Consider the following 23,116-nt stretch of genomic DNA (forward strand, 5'->3'; position numbering starts at 1 on the left):
TTACGTATGTACTAGCCATTAGAGAGCCACCAATCAAAATACAAAAAAAGTGCTTTCGGGGGTTTGAATTCATTGACCAAGAAGTAACATGACTCTGGATCTTGAGCACTAAGAAGTAATGGTAGATGTCATATGTCTATCCTGACATGATCCCTTTAGCAGGGAAGACTATTCAGGCAATACAATCCAACGAGGATGCACGATTCCTGTAAAAATCAAACTTGTTTTGAACGGACATCAGTGAGTTAAATCCTCGGCAAACATCCTTATATTTGAGCAGCTTGATAGGAGGTGTTGTGGGTTTCCAGGGGGAAATATCCCTATCAATCCAGCTTTTGCTTACTTACCTGACCTTAAGCCAATTATACTTGTATTTCCTATTAAGGATACATCAGGGGCAGTTTAATTGTACAGTTTATCATAAAACCAAGTAAGACTAGTGCAGAGGTGATGGGATTACAATATTTCGAACTTGCTGCTGGCAGCTTACTTTGACCCACATATAAGGTATCCTCCACAAGAGTAAGTTGTGAAAAGGGAATCACTGGAGGGGGTTCAGGCTGCCATTTCTTCCGGTCAGCGGATACTGAGTCCCCATTCTGGTTCGGGTCCTCCGTATTCACTTTCTGGGTCTTCTCCTCAACATTCTTGTGTACACATTCCTCTTCTTCCTGAGCTTTAAGGTTCTGATTTAATCTCTTAAGTATTTGACGTTTTTCATTCTAAAATGGAAAGAATGAGTCATTACTAGGTCCATGCTCCAACATTTATATATTTCTTAAAATTGTGTAAATACAGTTGTTAACTGTCACTTTTAGCCATCTTTACTTATTAACTCGTGCCGCAAGAACAATCTTTTAAGCTTGCATAAACGTGTATGAAACATGGAGAATAAAGCACTTGAAAACGTAATAAAGACCATAAAAACTATTTCTACGGAAAGAAAATGCCCTAAAGATTTAAATATTATTCTTGATATTCTATTATTTTCCCCCTGGTTATTGTTAATTTAAGGTTAACATGCAAAAAAAAAAAAAAAAAAAAAAAAAAAGCAAACAAAATATAATCCTCAATAGTTTCAGAAATATTGAAACCAAGTTATTAAAAAAGGATTTCCAGAAACACTGAAGAGAAAAAGATACACAAAACTGTAAATAGATTAAAAACTTTTACTATTTAATCTATTTATTGATAAACCAACATTATTTTAAACCTCTATTGTATGTGAGGATAATTGATATCTGGCGCTTAACCAGTGTTAATGTATGTATATGGATCCCAATTCTACAGTATGTTTTGTATAATCGTTTTGTGCAATATAGGGGGTGTATGGATATTTAAAAACATTACAGAGGCGATTGATGGCTTTCCAGCCCTCCAAATAACATTCATATTAAGAACAGAGGTTTACTGGTTTAGTTTGAAACAAAGACACTACTGTTTACTCCTTTGACTAATACAACCGATTATATAATGCCTATCCCTGGTACTCAAATAATTCACATATTCATTATGCACTAAGCCAAGATAATAGCTCGTCAGGCAGTGCCTCTCTTGTGACAGTAATATTTCTGACAGCCTCTACTTTTTAAAAGTTCTTTTTAGCACAGGTTTAGGTACCCTCTGTCGATTTGTGAAATGTGAAGGTAATTGGGCTCTCACATATTCTTTCAATACCATGGAAAAATAAATATTTTGTGGAGCATGTATTATATTTAATCCTAGTTTATTGCATATTCTTAACAGTTAATCAAAAAAAGTGTGTGTGTGTGTATGTATAATATATATATATACATACATACACATTATATATATATATATATATATATATATATATATTATATATTATTATTATTATTATTATTATTATTCAGGATTTATATAGCGCCAACAGTTTGCGCAGCGCTTTACAATATGGAGGGCAGACAGTACACTTACAATACAAATCAATACAGGAGGGATCAGAGGGCCCTGCTCGTTAGAGCTTACAATCTAGAAGGGAGGGTCAAGTTGAAACAAAAAGGTAATAACTGTGGGGGGATGAGCTGATGGAGAAAATGAAAATACAGTTAGGTGTGGGTGGGGTAGGCTTCTCTGAAGAGAAGTGTTTTCAGGGATCGTCTAAAAGCTAATAAAGTAGGAGATAGGTGGACAGATTGGGGTAGGGCATTCCATAGGATTGGGGAGGCTTTGGAAAAGTCCTGGAGGCGAGTATGGGAGGAGGTGATGAGGGAGCTAGAGAGCAGGAGGTCTTGAGAGGAACGAAGAGGACGAGTAGGTTGGTATTTAGAGACTAAGCTAGTGATGCAGCTGGGGGCAGAGTTGTGGATGGCTTTGTATGTAATTGTTAGTATTTTGAATTTAATTCTTTGGCTGAGCAGAAGCCAGTGGAGGGATTGACAGAGAAGAGTATCAGACACCGAGCGATTGGTAAGGTGGATGAGTCTGGCAGCGGCATTCATAATGGATTGAAGAGGTGATAGACTATGTAGAGGTAAGCCAATGAGAAGGGAGTTGCAGTAGCGAGGCGGGAGATGACCAGCGAGTGAATTAAGAGCTTTGTTGTCTCATTGGTTAGAAAGGGGCGTATTTTGGAGATGTTGCGGAGGTTGAGGCGGCAGGATTTGGACAGCGATTGGATGTGTTGCTTGAAGGAGAGTTCAGAGTCCAGGACTACACCTAGAACCTTGGCATGTGGGGATGGGCTTATGGTTGTGCCATCAATTTTGACAGTGAGATCAGGGGAAGGGGCATATGGGGGAGGAAAAATTATAAGTTCGGTTTTGGATAGATTGATTTTGAGGAAGTGGTGTGACATCCAGACTGATATGTCCAATAGTAAATTAGTGATACGTGAGGAGACAGAGGGAGTGAGCTGAGGGGTAGAGAAATAGATCTGGGTGTCGTCAGCATAGAGGTGGTATTGGAAGCCGTGGGAGGCTATCAGTTGACCCAGGGAGGAGGTATAGATTGAAAATAGGAGTGGTCCAAGAACAGAACCTTGGGGGACCCCAACAGAGAAAGGAAGAGGAGAGGAGGAAGTAGAGTTGTAAGAAACTCTTTTATATAATACAATATGTAATATTAGATTATATAATATACACACACACACACACACACACACACACACACACACACACACACACAGTGCCTTGAAAAAGTATTCATCATACCCCTTGAAATTTTCCAAATTTTATCATGTTACAACCAAAAATGTAAATGTGTTTTATTGGGATTTTTTCTGTTTTTTTTTTTTTACAAACACATATCTGAAAAGTGTGGCATGCATTTGTATTCAGCCCCTCTTTGGATTGTAAGCTGTATTGAATTTCCACCAGACATATCGTTATTTTGGTAATTCTCTGCAGCAGGGACTGGAGCACTTGTCAGGATAGAAGAAAAATTGATGGGGCAAAATACCATTAAATTCTTGAGAAAAATCTGCTACCCTCTGCCAGAAAGTTGTCAATGGGAAGAAGGTTTACCTTCCAACATGACAATGACCCAAAGCATGCAGCAAAAATTACCACACAATGGTTGATGAAGAAAAAGGTGAATGTCCTTGCATAGTCAAAAATTATAGAAAAAAGAAACTGCGCTACGGAAAAAATTACACCGAGGTGTAAAGGTATTAAATACAAAAAAATCTCCTATGAAGATCTATGGGAAGCTGCAACTCTGCTGTATAAAACAATCTACAGTAAGGGAAAACGGAAATGTGAAGAATTGCACTAAACCCGTAACACAAAATAAAAGCCTGTGAATAATTCCCCAATAATTGTATCATCAATACAGGAATAAAAATAAAGAGTGATTAAACACAAAATTGTGCATGTAAATATGTGCAGTAAAAGCATGCGTGAAAAAGTCCTCACGAGTTAATAATACCAATAATAACAAGTCCTTGTGTTCATTCAAACACCAACACCCGTGCAGAGATATAAATTCAACATTGCAAAAAATTGATATTGATTACATTGCAAATTATACAAAGTCCAACCGTGAATAAAATCTTCATAAATATGTGCCGCGTCCAATCCACCACCAAGAGTGATAAAGTTTGTTTCTTACCAAAGATCTATGATCCCCCCGTTACAGAGTGTAACAGAAAGTGATGCCAATAAATCTTCTCCAGAGTCGCCATACGATCCCTTTAATGCACAGCCTTCAAGCTGTAGGTAAAACCACCCAGCACTCTCAGGTCCACCTTTCCTGAGCCCAGAAGCTCATTGGTATGTAACCAGGGCTTGAAAAATAAGAGAGAGCTCCAATAGTATAAAACCCGCGATTTATTGAATATAAGACAAAGCAATTGCACTTACAAACAGTAGAAATTCAAGAGCCTTAAGTCCGGTGCATTGGCAATACACACTTGAACAAACCCATCCTTCCCGATTGTCCGTACACAACCACGAGGCGACTTCAGCGAGTCGATCCACCCTACGCGTTTCATCATAAATTACGTCATCCACGGGCATGGGCGGCACGCTGAGTCACCTCCCTTTAACCGGTCGCCATCTGACCAAGCCTCGCCTTGAGCCTCCAATCACAGTTAGGCAGAGCTAGGCAGTTAGAACTATTTGTAGGTGCAATTGCTTTGTTTTATATTCAATAAATTGAGGGTTTTATACTATTTGAGCTCTCTTATTTTTAATGCCATGGTTACATACCAATGAGCTTCTGGGCTCAGGAAAGGTGGACCGGAGAGTGCTGGGTGATTTTACCTACAGCATGAAGGCTGTGCATTAAAGGGATTGTATGGTGACTCAGGAGAAGATTTATTGGCATCACAAGCTTTCTGTGACACTTTGTAACAGGGGGTCATAGATCTTTGGTAAGAAACAAACTTTATTACTCTTGGTGGTGGATTGGACACGGCACATATTTATGAAGATTTTATTCACGGATGGACTTTGTATAATTTGCAATCTAATTAATATCAATTTTTTGCATTGTTGAATTTATATCTCTGCATGGGTGTTGGTGTTTGAATTAACACAAGGACTTATTATTGGTAGTGATTATTAACTGAGGACTTTTTCACGCATGCTTTTACTGCACGATATTTACATGCAAAATTTGGTGTTTAATCACTCTATTTTATTTTGCTTTATTCCTGTATTGATGATACAATTATTGGGCAATTATTCACAGGATTTTATTACTTTGTGTTACGGTTTAGCGCAATTCTTCACATTTCCGAATGTCCTTGCATGGCTTAGTTAGAGCCCAGACAAACTCCACTGAGAATATGAAATAAAAAAAAAAAAAAAAAAAAAAGTATATACACACACACACACACACACACACACACACTGCCTTGCGAAAGTATAAAGCCCCCTTGAACTTTTCAACCTTTTGCCACATTTCAGGCTTCAAACAAAGATATAAAATTTTTATTTTTTGTGAAGAATCACCAACAAGTGGGACACAATTGTGAAGTGGAACGAAATCTATTGGATTTTTGAAACTTTTTTTAACTAATAAAAAAATGAAAAGTGGGGCGTGCACAATTATTCGGCCCCCTTGCGTTAATACTTTGTAGAGCCACCTTTTGCTGCGATTACAGCTGCAAGTCGCTTGGGGTATGTCTCTATCAGTTTTGCACATCGAGAGACTGAAATTCTTGCCCATTCTTCCTTGCAAAACAGATCGAGCTCAGTGAGGTTGGATGGAGAGCGTTTCAGCTCTTTCCACAGATTATCGATTGGATTCAGGTCTGGACTTTGACTTGGCCATTCTAACACCTGGATACGTTTATTTGTGAACCATTCCTTTGTAGATTTTGCTGTATGTTTGGGATCATTGTCTTGTTGGAAGATAAATCTCCGTCCCAGTTTCAGGTCTTTTGCAGACTCCAACAGGTTTTCATCCAGAATGGTCCTGTATTTGGCTGCATCCATCTTCCCCTCAATTTTAACCATCTTCCCTGTCCCTGCTGAAGAAAATCAGGCCCAAACCATGATGCTGCCACCACCATGTTTGACAGTGGGGATGGTGTGTTGAGGGTGATGAGCTGTGTTGCTTTTACGCTAAACATATAGTTTCGCATTGTGGGCAAAAAGTTTGACTTTGGTTTCATCTGACCAGAGCACCTTCTTCCACATGTTTGGTGTGTCTCCCAGGTGGCTTGTGGCAAACTTTAGACGAGACTTTTTATGGATATCTTTGAGAAATGGGTTTCTTCTTGCCACTCTTCCATAAAGGCCAGATTTGTGCAGTGTACGACTGATTGTTGTCCTATGGACAGACTCTCCCACCTCAGCTGTAGTTCTCTGCAGTTCATCCAGAGTGATCATGGGCCTCTTGGCTGCATCTCTGATCAGTCTTCGTGTCGGAGCTGAAAGTTTAGAGGGACTGCCAGGTCTTGGTAGATTTGCAGTGGTCTGATACTCCTTCCATTTCAAAATGATCGCTTGCACAGTGCTCCTTGGGATGTTTAAAGCTTGGGAAATCTTTTTGTATCCAAATCCGGCTTTAAACTTCTCCCAAACAGTATTACAGACCTGCCTGGTGTGTTCCTTGGTCTTCATGATGCTCTCTGCGCTTTCAACAGAACCCTGAGACTATCACAGAGCAGGTGCATTTATACAGAGACTTGATTACACACAGGTGGATTCTATTTATCGCCATCAGTCATTTAGGACAACATTAGATCATTCAGAGATCCTCGCTGAACTTCTGGAGTGAGTTTGCTGCACTGAAAGTAAAGGGGCCAAATAATTTTGCACGCACCACTTTTCAGTTTTTTATTTGCTAAAAAATTGTAAATTATCCAATAGATTTCGTTCCACTTCACAATTGCATCCCACTTGTTGGTGATTCTTCACAAAAAATTTAAAATTTATATCTTTATGTTTGAAGCCTGAAATGTGGCAAAAGGTTGAAAAGTTCAAGGGGGCTGAATACTTTCGCAAGGCACTGTATATACACACACACATATACACATATATACTGTGGGGGGAATCACCCTTTCTGAATGACAGTCAGCAAAACAGGCACTTTCTTAAAAATCTGGAGCATGCCAGATTTATTTGCAGGAGGTTTGCAAAGTAAAAACAAAAACAGTAAATTAAGTCCTTGCTGTCTGGCGCTAACTAAACAAATAGTCTCCTCTCTATACAGTGCGGGGCTGGTCCCCATCACCCACAAAACATACGGAAAAGCAAACCTTTTTTTAGTCCAACAGCCAGAGCTCCTCTCACTCAGGTTCCTTCCCGAGTCTCCAAAACCAGCCGCTGTGCTCTCTTCCTGGATATTTAAAGTCCAGCTGACTGTGGACTCCAGTGGACCCGAACATCCGGACCGGAACCCAGTCTGCCACAGAGGCTGGATAAACCAGGCCGGATTTTGGTTTAGTCCCTTACAATAGCACGAATGCGAGGTGAAATGTACCTATTATCGTGTATCTCACCTTGCATACCGTGACAATACATACACACACACACACATATACACGCATACATACATATACATATAACTAGAGAATACCAGAACTAGTGTCCCCTATTGGAAGGCTTACCCTCTATTCCTGTTCTGGTCATGCAACACTATACCTATATGAAATTTTTGTCCTTTTTTTCCCCACACAAATAGAGCTTTCTTTTGGTGGTATTTAATCACCGCTGTTTTTTTTTTCTGTTCAAATTTATTGGCAGACTATTGGTAGAGTATTGCACAGTGTTGTATTGGCACTGAGCAGCGCTGTGGGCACTACACACTCAGCCCACAGCGCTGCTGCCATCTCTCCACCTCACCGATCGGTACAGTGCGAGGGGATGGAGGAATCGGAGTCATGACATACAAGTGATTGCTCAGTCATTTGACAGAGCGATTATATGGTAAACAGGCACTACCAGCGGTCACGGATGTTAGCAGGAGCGCGCAAGAGCAACATTCTGGGAGGACGTCCACCCAGAAAAACACGACCACGCTGTAGCCGTCTTTGGGCTATGGCTCGGTCAGCAAGTGGTTAAAATACAATTATAGACCAGCATGCCACAAGTAAGGGATACAAGGCCTTCTCCAAGGAGCTTGATGTTCCCCAAACTACAGTAGCAAATATTAAAGTAGAACTATAGTCAGAAAATAAAGTTCTGTAAACCAGTGATCATCAACCCTGTCCTCAGGGCCCACTAACAGGCCAAGTTTGTAAGAAAACTGAAATACATCAAAGGCGATATCATTTGCTGCTCAGTGATTGCAGTATTCTTGTCTGCATCTCCCCAAGGTAATACATAAAACCTGGCCTGTTAGTGGGCCCTGAGGACAGGGTTCATGACCACTGCTGTAAACCATTAAAAATAAGTGCCTGTTTTAAAATTCAGTAATATAATGTCTCACCCTCCTCTGCACATGCTTAATTGCTCTCTATTTTTAGGCACTGTGCCGAATTTGTAGAAGCCAATATGCTGAAAGCCTAAAGATTTACTGCTCAAAATGAGGTACAGTCACTGCAAACAAGCGATTTCTGTAGGTCTCAATGAGACTTCTTCACCTGTCGGACAGGTAACTTTGCTCACTCTTTTTGTGTAGAGCAGAAGTCTTCCGTTTGAAGGGTACTTAGTCAGAAACAAAGTTTGATTTTCATTAAATAGGAGATGAATAATGGGTGCCCATTACTTTTGTCAGTTTCAAGTTCAAACAAAATTGTGGGTTCTTCTGTTTTGGTGTTTAACCGGTTCCCGACCAGCGCACGCCGATGTACAATGGCAGAATGGCACGGGCAGGCATATTGGCGTACAGGTACGTCCAATCTTCAATGCCGCGTGCCGGTCGGGACCCCCGTGAGTCCGGGCGCGGGTCCCGCGGACTCGATCACCGCGGGCATATCCGCGATCGTCTCACGGGGCGGCTGAATGGAGAAATGCCGTTGGTTAAGGGTACAAACAAGTTTAGACTGTATGCACTTGTTTGAGCTATATACACAGGGCACAGTGCCAAGGTCCTGTTTAGAAAGAGCTCAGTAACTCCAGGATTGCTTTAATAAACACTCAAATTAGTTTCAGGCATATTTAAATGATAGTAACAAAGGGAGGAACACTAACCTGGATTGAGGTTTCTGGTTTTTTGGAGTCTTCGGTGGTATCCCTGATTTCTGTGTCTTCTTTAATCTTTTTAATCGAATAAAGAGGACAAATACATTTCAGCATAAAACACATCTAAACATGTCTAGTGTTTTCCTGCATTCAGTATAAGTTTGGTTTATGACAACTCTTTATTCATCTCAGCTCTACCTCTGTATTGGCACAGGTAGCCATGACAATTTTTAGTGGAGAACTCGTCTGAAAGAGAATGTTAGCTTTCTGCAATATAACCACTGACCTTATTCAATAAAAAGTTTTTCTATTCTTTAGTACTAATTTGTAAATGCAATAGCCAAGAAATAAAAATAAATAAAAAAAAGAAGTAAAAAACTTTGGGTTGCAAGCATTAGTTCCGGAAGCATGCTTGTAATCCCAAAGAACTTGTATATCAAATTTCCCCATAAGAAATAAAGGAAATTCAAATGATTCATTCCACAACCATTCATTTATTTGAATCCTTCAGTTTATAGTCTATATAAAAAGATTATAGAAATGTGATAGGTTGTGTAACCATAAAATGTCCATCCACAAATGTCAGCCTCCATAAAGGGATTAGAAGCAAAATCCAGCAGGAGCTACAGAGTATAAAAGAGAAGAGAGGCGCCTCTAAATGTAGCAATATAGTTACATTTAATCAAGGTACAACATTTAGCAACTCACATAGTTGATGATTGTAAGGAGGCACATCTAAGTATGCAGGCATCCGGGGTAAAGCGGTCTGCAATCATGACCAGGAAGACTACACTGCAGTAGAGTGATCTGAAAGCAATGCTTGAATCGCTCGTGGAGGACTTGGAAGGGACAAAGTCAATGGCGGTGAGGAGGATGGTCTAGGTAGACAGGCAGATGTGCCCATTTTAATCATCAACCATGTGAATTTCTAAATGTTGTACCTTTATTATTATTATTATTATTATTATTATTATTAGAGGCGACTCGTCACTTTTATACTTAGTTGTGATATGACGCTACTTGTATATCAAGTAAGAAATGTAATTTTAATTTAATTAATTTAAAAATTTTGCCCGTCTTGCAAAACACTCAAAAAAACTCTAAAACCAAGGTTTTACTGTATTATAATTTATCTTGTGGCGCTCTGACTTCATTTCTTTCCTAGGGTTACTGCACTTAAACTACTGAAACCCCCCCCCCCAAAAAAAAAACACAAACTCTTTCCCCTGTAAAAAAAATGCATAATGTGCTAGTATGCATTGCACACTAGCACATAATGAGAGACTTGCATTAAAACGTAGCCCTCCAGCGGCAAGTAGTCACTGCTGACAGGGTTTCCATCTTCACCCGGTCTTCATTCAGATTTGTGGGCTCAAGCAACATGAGTGGCTGGTGCTACGATGGCGTGCGGGAGCCCTTGTTTTATGGCACGAGCTCTGAAGGTCAGGGATTGTATGCCGGACCTTCCAAGCGCACGTGCCGGTGACATCACCAGCTGCATGCAGTGTGAATATCTCCTGAACAGTGCCTTATTATAGACAAGTAAAAAATAAAATAAAAGTTTCCTACAACTTTAAAGCTAAACGCCAGGCATAAAATAAGAACTATATTCCTCAATAACCACAAAAGAATATAAGTCCACCTTATATGCACCACATGCCTTGGCAAATTTAATTACTACCTTAACCATTTTAATACTGGGCACTTACTGTATACACCTTCCAGCCCAGACCAATTTTCAGCTTTCAGTGCTGTCGCAATTTGAATGACAATTGCGTGGTCATGATATGCTGTACCCAAACTAAGTTTTTATCATTTTGTTCCAACAAATAGAGCTTTCTTTTGGTGGTATTTGATCACCTCTGGGATTTTTAATTTCTAATGAACAAATAAAAATAAAAAATATATTTTTTTTCGGTTACAAAACTCCGTAAATAAGTATGTTTTTTCCTTCACTGATGGGGCTGCACCGATGATGGGCAATAATAGGTGGCACTGATGGGTACACATAGGTGGCACTGATAGGCGGCACAGATGGGCACTGATGTATACTAATGGATGGTACAGATGGATACCAATTAGTGCCAAGCAATAATGCCTGCCAATCAGTGATGCCCATTGTGGGCACTGCTTGGCATCCCTGGTGGTCTAGTGTTGGCATCCTTGAAGGGGCTGCACTGATAATCAGCACAGACTCCCCTTGTCAGAGGATCAGCTGATTGGCTCCCCTCTACTTATGTCTGACTGATGAGAGTGAGGAAAAGCTGATCAACGGCTCTTCCTGTTTACATCATGATCAGCCGTGATTGGACATGGCTGATCACATGGTAAAGAGTCTCTGTCAGAGTAGTGGTGTGTTAGACTGACACTGCCGCAACGATCGCCGCGATGAGCGCCCCGGAGGCGCGCAGCGGCTTGATATCCTGGCGATGTCATATGATGTCCGGTCAGAATATCGCAACCACTTTGCCAACATCATATTGCTATATGGTGGGCGCAAGTTGTTAAAAAAAAGTAGCTATGACATGATCACTGTAGTGTGCACTGCCTATGCAGAGAGCAGATCTGTAGGAGAAACCTAGGAAGCCCACCCACTACAGGTTGCATGCCGATACTACAGTAGGGAGGCGAGTAAAAGATGAATCACTCTGCCCCGGGAAAGAGAACAGCAGCCTCTGGTCTTAAAGGAAGCTCCTGCACAGAGGCAAAGTTTCACCTGGATCAATGCACATATTTAGAAGAACATCACAATTCACAAAAGGATTCAAGTAAGCATACAAATGGGTCTTGTATTTAGATGACATTTGCTTATCCTGGAGTTCAGCTTAAATAACTAGCACTTAAATTAAGGCATGCATGTAAAAGACGACTGGGAATATACACCTTTTCTGCTGTCCTTGCTACAAAACCTGATCAATATTTATTGTAAGTCTTCAGGGAAACCAAAACTTGGTTCCTCCTGTTGATCTTCACATCAGTGCATAAGAGATTAGTAAGATGGAGGTGGCATGTATATTTCAGAGCAGTAGTAAGGAAAAGTACCGCAGGAAAGGTATTCACAGTCTTCATTTAAAAGTATGCTTTCATTTTGAAAATGCTAACAGATCAATTGGGTCCCTTTAAAAACTATGGTTTAAGAATAAGAATTCATTTTAAATAAGGCTGTTTCCTTTGTGTAAAAGGACCTGTATACAAATTAAACTGCTAAAAACTTACAGCTCCCACATTCTTCAGTGCAGAGGTCATAGAGATTGCTGGTGCACTAGGTTTTATATGAGACTGGCCTCTGACTGGGGAACCTCCAACATCTCCATGGGCTGCATGGATGGGAGAGCCGGGAGCTGCTCCACCTGCATTCAAAGGCACATTAGGATTCTTGAACCCACGAGCTGCCAACTGCAAATCAAGAAAACAAAGAAATTAAATCATGATCACCAATCCAAAATATAATATGTTATAACATCTAGCATAGCAGATGTTAAATATATTATCAAAGGCAGCTAGGTTAAGCATAGGACAATTTGTACACACCGTAAAATCCTTTTCTTGGAGTCCACTGAGGGATACAGGAAGTCTTAAAACATTGGATTGTACTGCCAAAAAAGTATAGTTGCCAACAGTGCCGAATTTCCCAGGACAGTCCCAAAAATCCTATCAATGTCCCGCTTTGTTATTATACTGGGCAGAATACTGAAAGTTGGCCTCTGTCCAAGGCCACACAGTCATCCTTCCCCTAACTAAAACGGCACTGGCCAAATTTCTCACTGTCAGGAGAGTGATACATGTCCACCAACAGCAGTCCTTTACTTTTCTATCTTTTAGATGTTTAGGTACAAGTAAAAAAAAAAAAAACAGGATTTTTAAAACAGCTCACCTGTAAAATCCTTTTATTTGATGTCATCAGGGGACACAGAGCCATAGTACATACTATGTGGGTTATAGGGCCACTGATAAGTGATGGACACTGGCACGCCCTAAGGCAAGAACTGTATTCCCTATATAACCCCTCCCACTACTGGGAGTCCCGAGTTTTGTAGCCAAGCAATACAAGTGTATACCAAGAAGGGAGGGACCTCTGTGTCCAATGATGTACATTAACCACTTCAATAATCGGGCCAAAGTCAAATGACGTCCACAGATGGGATCTCCCATCCTGGGTGGACGTCATATGATGTCCTCGGTATTTCGCCGCTCCTGCCCGCGGCGTCGCGATCGTGGATGAGGTGTGTCCCTTGGACACAGCCCATTCCCGATCCGTGTGATTGCCATCCCCGATCCACGTGACTGGTCGTGTCCAATCACAGCTGGTCACATGTACTGTGTACACCCACGGCGCTCGTACACGCCCCTAGGGCACGTGCCGAGCGGCGATCAGGGATGCGGCTTGTCACCCTGACACAGCCCAACCCCGATCGCAGTAAAGGGCCAATGAAATTGTCTCTTTACCACGTGACTGGCTTTGCCCAATCACAGCCGGTCACAGAATGTAAACAAACCGTGGTAATGGGATGTTACCGGGTTCTCCTCCTCACACAGCGATGGTGTGTGAGAAGGAGATTGCGTTAACATCTCATTACCGCTTAGTGTACACAACAAACACACCGATTAGCCCCTAATAAAGAGGACCTGTCCCAGCCAATCTGAGTACCCGAGTAGCTGTCCGAGCCCATCTGAGTACCCAAGTAGCTGTCCGAGCCCATCTGAGTACCCGAGTAGCTGTCCGAGCCCATCTGAGTACCCGAGTAGCTGTCCGAGCCCATCTGAGTACCCGAGTAGCTGTCCGAGCCCATCTGAGTACCCGAGTAGCTGTCCGAGCCCATCTGAGTACCCGAGTAGCTGTCCGAGCCCATCCGAGTACCCGAGTAGCTGTCCGAGCCCATCCGAGTACCCGAGTAGCTGTCCGAGCCCATCCGAGTACCCAAGTAGCTGTCCGAGCCCATCTGAGTACCCGAGTAGCTGTCCGAGCCCATCTGAGTACCCAATCACAGCCGGTCACAGAATGTAAACAAACCGTGGTAATGGGATGTTACCGGGTTCTCCTCTCCTGTCCGAGCCCATCTGAGTACCCGAGTAGCTGTCCGAGCCCATCTGAGTACCCGAGTAGCTGTCCGAGCCCATCTGAGCACCCGAGTACCTGTCACAGTTCATCTGATACCTGTCCCAGCCCATCTGAGTACCCGAGTACCTGTCACAGTCCATCTGAGTACCCGAGTACCTGTCACAGTCCATCTGAGTACCCGAGTACCTGTCACAGTCCAGCTGAGTACCCGAGTAGCTGTCCGAGCCCATCTGAGTACCCAAGTACCTCAGTACCTGTCACAGCCCATCTGAGCACCCGAGTACCTGTCACAGTTCATCTGATACCTGTCCCAGCCCATCTGAGTACCCTAGTACCTGTCCCAACCCATCTGAGTACCCGAGTACCTGTCACCAGCCCATCGGAGTAACCGAGTACTTGTCACCAGCCCATCGGAGTAACAGAGTACTCGTCACCAGCCCATCGGAGTAACCGAGTACTTGTCACCAGCCCATCGGAGTAACCGAGTACTTGTCACCAGCCCATCGGAGTAACCGAGTACCTGTCAACAGCCCATCGGAGTAACAGAGTACCTGTCACCAGCCCATAGGAGTAACAGAGTACTTGACACCAGCCCATGCCTCATAGAATACATGTCGGGTGTTTGTTTTCCAAAATGGGGTCATTTTGGGGGTAATTCCATTGGTGCTCCAGGACCTTCAAAAGTGTGATAGGTAGGAATGAAATGAGAAGTGTAATTTAGGCTGCTATAATGCCTGAAGGTACTACTTCAATGTTGGGCCTCTGTATATGGCCAGGCTGTGTAAAAGTCTCACACATGTGTTATTGCCATACTCAGGAGGAGTAGCAGAATGTGTTTTGGGGTGTAATTTTTGCTATATACATGCTATGTGTTAGAAATATCTTATAAAATTGACAACTTCGTGTAAAAAAATAAATAAAAATTTTAATTTTCTTTCCACGTTTATTGAAGACTTGTGTAAAAAAAAAAAAAATAATAACCGTTCAAAAGACTCCTAATGCTTCATAGAATATACTTTGGGGTGTAATTCCATTGTCCTGGTGCTCCAGGGCCTTCACAAATGTAATAGGTCATTAGGAAATTAGAGGTGTCATTTATGCTCCTAGAATGCCTGACGGTGCTCCCTGCATGTTGGGCCTTTGTATGTGGCCAGGCTGTGTAAAAAAGTCACACACATGTGGTATCGCCATACTCAGGAGGAGTTGCAGAATGTATTTTGGGGTGTAATTGGAAGTATGTATATGAGGTGTATGATAAATAACTGGTTTGTTTTTTTACAAAATTATCATAACAAGAAGAAGAAGAAAAAAAAAAAAAAACCACATTCTTCTTTTTCCCCAAGAATTGTGGGAAACATTTACAACTTAAAAAAACTCACCATGCCTCTTACTAAATACCTTGGACTGTCTACTTTTCAAAAAGGGGTCATATGGGGGGTATTTGTACTTTCCTGACATTTCATAGCCTCAAGAAATGAGATAGGCAGTCAGTGCATCAGGTGTGATCAGATGTGATCAATTTTCAATGATTTGCACCATGATTGCATAACTTTCAAAGAGACTAAATAATATCCACTAACTTGGATTCTTTTTTACCAAAGAGATGTAGCAGTATAAATTTTGGCCCAAAATTTATGAACAAAAAATTACTTATTTGCAAAATTTTATCATACAAACTAAAAAGAAAAGGTGTTGTTTTTTTTTCACTTATATTGCAAAAAATAAAAAACCCAGTGGTGATTAAATGCCACCAAAAGAAAGCTCTATTTGTATGAAAAAAATGATAAAAAAATTTGTTTGGGTACAGTGTTGCATGACTGAGTAATTGGCATTCAAAATGTGAGAGCGCCGAAAGCTAAAAATTGGTCTGGGAAGGAAGGGTGTATAAATGCCCTGTATTGAAGTGGTTAAAGAAAAGGATTTTACAAGTAAGCCATTTTAAAAATCCTGTTTTCTTTTCTTACATCAGGGGACACAGAGCCATAGTACTTACTATGTGGGATGTCCCATAGCAATGTCAACTGAAGGGAGGGAGACAACAAAAAAGGAGCCCAGAGGACTCATACTGCAGCCTGCAGAAGACTGCACCCAAAGGCAATATCCTCATGACCTTTAACATCGGTTTTGATAAAATCTGGTAAACGTATGAGCTGAAGACCAACTTGCAGCCTTACAGATCTGAGCCATAGAGGCCTGATGATGCACCACCCAAGATGCACTAATCGCCCTGGTTGAGTGTGTTTTAAGATGAAAAGGAGGAATTTTATTCTTTAAGCCGCAAGCCTGAATAGTGACTTGATGTATCCATTTGGAAAGAGTAGATTTTGATGCTGCCTGTCCCCTTTTTGGACCTTCTGGCAGCACAAATAAAACATCCGTTTTGTGAACCCAAGTGGTCGCCTTTAAATGGACTCTGATCGTTTACTACATCAAGGGAATGTAGTGCCTTTTCTTCCCTAGAGGCTCTGGGAAGAAATTAGGAAGAACAAGATCTTGGTTAAATGCCCCATGACATCAAACCTGTGACGAAACGCATCATAGGAGCGACGTGCTGGCGTCACTGCTCGCTACGTCGGTCTGTTTGCAAGCACGGGCGTGTATTCTGTAGCTGGCTAGACAACTTTTTAAGCAGGTTTTTTTTTTTTTATATAAGTGTCTTTTTGTTTATACGCTGTGGCGTGTGTACTTTTGAATAAAATATCCTAAGATTGCTCCATCTTCCTTTTTTTGAGCAAGCATACATCTATCCTTCACCATATCACCTGTCATCAGTGGACAGTTACTGGAATATTGCTGAGGCTGGGAGCGCAACCTTTTTTGATTTTTATGGTTTAAATGAAAACCTGTTACCACTTTTGGTAGGAATTCAGGATGAGGACATAAAACCACCTTATCTTTATGCATGATCAAATCTGGCTCTTGACAAGACAGAGCCGCTAGTTCCGATACTCTTCTAGCAGAAGAAATGGCAACCAGAAAGATCATCTTTCTTGTCAAAAGAACCAAGGGAATTTCTCGTAAAGGCTCAAAAGGCTGACTCTGCAAAGCCGATAAGACCAAATTTAAATCCCAAGGATTTTGAGGTGCCTTAATAGGGGGATTAATCCGTTCTATCCCCTGAAGAAAGCTACGCACCAGAGAGTGGGAAGCAAGAGGTCATTAAAAAAATACTGACAAGGCCGAGATCTGGCCCTTGATAGTACTCAAGGCCAGCCTTATTTCTAATCCCATTTGCAGGAAATCAAGGATCCTACCTATGACATATTTCCTGGGGTGCCAACCCCTGTATCCACACCAAGAAAAATATGCCATGCCTTCCAGACTCTATGCTACAGCTTCCTGGCATTAATCAAGGTACATACTACCAAAGGAGACAATCCACAATCCTTTAGAATGTGGGTCTCAATAGCCAAACCGTTAAATTTAGTGCCTGTAATGTAGGGTGGAATACCGGACCTTGTGCGAGAAGGCCTGGCCATAATGGCAGAGTCCAAGGGACTCCTACAGCCATCTTTATGATCTCGGCAAACCAAGATCTTCTGGGCCACGCTGGGGTCACCAGAATTACCTCCTTTCGTTCCTGCTTGATCCTGCGGAGAAGACGCAGAAGCAGCAGAACTGGAGGAAAAGCATAGATCAGTGAAAATTGATTCCATGGGAAGACTAATGCATCTGTTCCGCATGTTAGCGGATCCCTCGTTCTCGACACAAAGTTGTTGACTGTTGTTGAATCTGGACGCGAACAGGTCCACGTCTGGAATACCCCATCTCTGAAATTTCGCTAGGAAGATGGGGTTTAGAGGCCATTACCCCGGAAATAATTGATGGTGACTCAAGTAGACCCCCTGCCAATTCTCTATTCCTGGAATGAATATTGCCGATAGGCAAGGAATGTTGTGTTCTGCCCAAGCTAGAACATTATTCACCTATTGGCATTGTCGGACTGAATCCTGACAGGACAATCTCGTAGTCTGGCTGTCCAAGATTCTAGGGCCAGACATATTGCACGAATCTCCAAACTGTTGATGGGCAAGGTCCTCTCTAACTTGGACCATCTCCCCTGGACAGAATTTTCTTCTAGGACTGCTCCCCAGCCTAGAAGGCTGGCATCTGTTGTCACCACTTTCCGGGATACTGGTAGAAAAGTCTTGGTTCAAGTATTTTAATGAAGCTGGAATTAACCTTCTAGGCTTCTTGACTACCAGAAAGAACAATAGGTTGGGACTTTTAGATAAAGAAATTAAGGAACTTAGAGATAAACTTGGAGGTTTTAAAAATACCCCAGAATATAATTCTCTTTCAGCTAACTTATTAAATCATTTAGAGAAGGAAGACAGGGAACAGAAGTACAAAAAACAGAAAAAATATTCTAGAGACATTAACGACTATAAGACAGGAAATGTGTTCAGTTGGCAAAAATCATTACAAACCACATCTACGATGGACACACAACCCCCAAGTGGACCTCAAGATGTCGGTTCCACTATGAGGCCTGTGGAAGTCAGACCCCCTATGCCCCATGGTGATGTTGTACAGAGATACCCTGATGAGGGCCTACCACCCTCTCAGTACACAGTACAACATTTTTACCCCCATACTCCTAATAAGCCACAGAGGGGGAGGGGTAATCATCGGGGTAAAAGAGGTGGAAGAGGGTCCAATCGAGGACGTCCTTTCAACCGCGATGATTACCAGCTTAGAGATTATAATGAGACATCATATTACTCTCCGTCACCTAGACGTGCACCCCCGAATTCGCACTATGTGGGGTCTCAAAATCATAATGTAGCTCCAGTTTCTACATACAACAGGTTTTCTCCACTAAGGGATCAGAGAGACAATGAAATTAGAAACAATGCCTATACACCATCTACATACAATCCACCCAATAGTAATTTTAGAAATCAGGATTTTTGCGAGGATCCATATACCAAAAAAAGAGGCCAGGATCCAAGAGAGGGTGCAGAGGGGGGAAACGACTACAGCGGAGGAAAAAGAAGGCGAGTTTGATAGGAAAGGGTGTTTTTAATCTAAGTAAAAAAACCTTTTCCCAAGCAGAGTTATCTGTATTGGATAAGGGATTAAAATATGCACCCCCCAAAAGTCTTAATAAATTTAACACCTTCATAGATGTACACAAATTTATTAGGAAAATTAATGTTCAAAGATATTTGACAACTAATCCGTTTAGAACAGGATATACAGCAGCCACGTTTGGCACTGTACATTCAGGGTTATCTAACCCGTCTTTATTTGCACCCCCTGTACCTACAGCTCCGGCGGTAAAGATTTTTAAGGATCTTGTACTTGGTGACCTAGAGAAACTTCCTATTAGGCATGTGAATAGGTCCACCCTCTCACAGGCCGGTTTTAACTCTTTGTGTGAACAAAAGGAGGTCGTCGTGCGTCCTGCTGACAAAGGGGGTGGGATTGTTATCCTGGACAAGGAACAGTATAAAGCCGAAATGTGCAGGATACTAGAAGAACCGGGGACATATAAATTACTCCCTAACAATCCCACAAATCTTTACAAAAGACAACTTAAGAGCCTTGTCGAGAAAGGATACGACTCGAAAATTCTGAATAAGAAAGAAAAATCATTTTTGATCCCTATTGCTCCAAGAATTCCCACTATATATTATCTACCAAAGATTCATAAAGATGCGATTAACCCTCCCGGCAGGCCTATAGTGAGTGGTATCAATTCTATCACCTCACGTATAGGTCGATATATAGATTTCTACCTGCAACCTTTAGTGAAAAAAACTCCTTCGTATCTTAAGGATACAGGAGCGACAATTAGGAGACTGGCAAATATAACTCCCCAGGATGAATGCATTATTGCCACAGCAGATGTGGCTTCTCTATATACTTGCATTCCACATAGAAGGGGTATAGAAGCTGTCCGCTATTTTTTGGATCAAGAAGATTCTCTAGCGCCTTTCCAACGCGACTATCTCATTGAACTGCTTGAGTTTGCAACCGAGCATAATTATTTTTGGTTTAATGGGAATTACTATTCACAGCAGAGAGGTGTAGCAATGGGGGCCAAATTTGCCCCCAGTCTTGCCAATTTATTTATGGCAAAGTGGGAGGAGGATGTCGTCTATGCCCATCATAACCCCTCGTTGGCTTTATGGGCAAGATATATAGACGACATCCTCCTCCTATGGAATGGCACACCCGAATCGCTAAGAGAATTTTTTGGTACTTTGAACCACAATGATAGGGGTATCTCATTATCGCTAGAAATGAGCACCTCTAAGATTAACTTCTTGGATCTAGAAATTGAAATATTAAATAATAAATTCGTGTTCAAAACACATTTCAAAGAAACTGATCGGAACAGCTTCATTCCCCTAGATAGCTGCCACCACAGAGCGTGGCTTAATTCTGTTCCACGGAGCCAGTTTCTACGTCTCCGGAGGAATTGTACAGATCTAGAGACATTCAAAATACAAGCCAAAAATCTTAGGCAGAAATTTGAAGATAAGGGGTACGATAGAGCTATTTTGGATAGGGAAATATGCAAGGTTGCGGAAACCAATAGAGAGGACCTCATTGTTGAGAAAACACAAAATGCACCTGATGATACTTACAGATGGTCTATGATAACAACGTTTTCATCACAGCATAGACAGATCAAGTCTATTATAAACAAACATTGGAGTATACTAAAAAACGATTCCGTGTTGGGCCCCAAGCTACCCGAACAAGCTAAGATACTTTTCAGGGGGGTTCCTTCCCTACAGAAGAGTATAGCCCCCAATATCTTAGATCCACCCAATCGTCCATCCTTTTTCCACAATATGACGGGTTTCTACCCCTGTAAAAAGTGCAGTGTATGTAGATACAATACCTTAGGGAGACGTAAGGCCACTGAATTTACCTCTACAATTACTAATAAGACACATAGTATCAAGCCTTTTTGCACTTGTGACACCAAGTATGTGGTATATCTAATCACCTGCCCATGTGGCAAGCAATATGTAGGGAGGACGATTAGGACATTTGCAATCAGGGTAGGCGAACATATATCCCTTATCAAGAGTAAAGATTCAAAACACACTGTCCCTAGACACTATAAGCAGTGTCACAATAGTGACCCTACAGGAACAGAGTTTTTGATCATTGATAGGTATACGCCACCCTGGAGGGGGGGTGCCATGACCAGGGGTGTATCCAAGTTAGAGACGTATTGGATATACACTATCAAGTCTTATTCCCCGTTTGGTCTAAACGTGGAGTGGGACATCAATGCATTCATCGATAATGGTTGATGTAGGGTGTTGGGTCCCACTCCCCGTTTGGTTCGGACTTGGTGTGTAATATAGATGCATTTATCGATGATAGATGAGGTCTGTCCATCTCTCTTACCTATATTTTTACTTTATTCCACTTATCCCCTCCTTTTTTGGGTATATATGGTAGAAATATGTGGGGAAAATGTACTTTTTGTGTACTTGTAGATGGTTAAAGGCGACTCGGGTTTGGTCCACCTAATGTGTCGACACATATTACTTCCGGTCTCCTTTTGATTGGGCCATTATATTAATAGAGCGCTACATCTGAGTATATATATATATATATATACCTTAAAACTCATGACTACATTTGATTTTTATAAGTTTTTATATTTTTATACTTTTAATTTTTAAAAATTAGAATAAAAATTCCCTTTTTATGCGTAAGCCATCGTCCATGTAAGAGTGTTACGATGTAATAATCGCCTATTTGAGTGGATCTGGTCACATTTTTCCATTCAATTTTCAGTTAACACCCTTAGGTAGATTTTAACTACTTTTTTTGGGTAAAATTTCTGGAAATAATATCCTTTCGAAATTTGCCTTCTCTATTTATTTTTCCTGTGAAATGTGGCTACACAAGCTAATATGCGATTATAGGCACTGCGTTCCTATTTTGATGCAGCGTCCGAATGTTTAATGTTGTCTATATTTTTTACTTCTTTACTTATTTTTTACCAATGCTTTTTCTACTAGATATATCCCTCAGCTGAGAGTATATATTCTATATTTTCCTTATCTAATATATAAAAAAGATTCGTTCTTGTACCGATCTGTACATTACCCTAGAGATGGCGTTCTTTTATACGTCTATTTTTTGAGTACGGGGACACGGAAGTGACGTTATGGCGCCGGGATGTGGATAAAGTTGGTGCGTTCCAGGCTGACCACTCCCGTTCGTGAGATACGCGGGGGGTCACGTTTATTTTACTTTTACTTCCGCTAAGGTTAAAAGATCGGCTGAACTTTTTAATGTTTATGCCTGCGTTCTATTTGGACGTTATTGGCATTAGGACGTTCGTTTAAATATACGGAAGTCATTCGTCTAATATATATAAGAGTATGGGATCTAACAGCTATTTGACTAGAACCTTCACATTACTAAAAAGAGGCGTGGAACGCACGCCGGCGGCCATGTTGGATACCGGAAGTGATGGGTGGTGACACTGATGGAGGAAATCTTGTCCTGATTGGGGGTCTAGCTATATAAACTGGAGGGCTGCCTTGAAGTTGTACCCCAGATGATGTCTGCTTAAGACGAAACGCGTCGGGACTTCACTGCAGCCTGAGATTTTACTGAAAAAGCGCTTATGTTCTTTGTACACGTGAGTTTGATAATTTTTAATTAAATTGTTTGAAACGAAAAACGGAGTTACACTATTTTGGTCCCTGCTCTCTTCCTTTATATCTATCCCACTACCTATGATGATCTATGTGGATGGAGACATACCGCAGAGAAAATAGCTACACTTGAAAGCCTTCCAGAAAAAGACAACACTCCAAAAATAGCCTATGTATACCTACAAGCACATATGATCCTCCAAATATAATTTTGAGTAGGATCCATTAAATCTGGTAAGCCCCCATTTTATGTGGTGGAGGGTTCACGCGGTGATTGTGTGATTATCCTTTGGAGAAGGTGTAGGACTGTTTTTCACTTCATCGTGTCACACACAGTAACCTTGGAAAATCTGGAGAACTCTTCATCTGTTTTC

The 23,116-nt window shown here is 41.4% G+C and overlaps 1 protein-coding gene across 10 annotated transcripts in view; it reads right to left on the reverse strand.

The window, feature by feature from the left end:
* Nucleotides 1-23,116, reverse strand: part of NEK1 (NIMA related kinase 1) — a 209,798-nt gene that overhangs the window by 88,946 nt on the left and 97,736 nt on the right. For all 10 annotated transcript variants that reach the window (XM_077477191.1, XM_077477190.1, XM_077477187.1 and 7 more), the window contains 3 exons: nucleotides 12,255-12,434; nucleotides 9,048-9,113; nucleotides 491-722 (listed from right to left, as the gene is read on the reverse strand). In XM_077477191.1, the coding sequence (XP_077333317.1) occupies nucleotides 491-722; nucleotides 9,048-9,113; nucleotides 12,255-12,434 (478 nt within the window). The remainder of the gene's footprint in view (nucleotides 1-490; nucleotides 723-9,047; nucleotides 9,114-12,254; nucleotides 12,435-23,116) is intronic.

This window comes from Lithobates pipiens, unplaced genomic scaffold (assembly GCF_037356315.1).
Source record: "Lithobates pipiens isolate NorthernLeopardFrog02 unplaced genomic scaffold, aLitPip1_a1.2 Scaffold_13, whole genome shotgun sequence".
NCBI classification, from domain to species: Eukaryota; Metazoa; Chordata; class Amphibia; order Anura; family Ranidae; genus Lithobates; species Lithobates pipiens.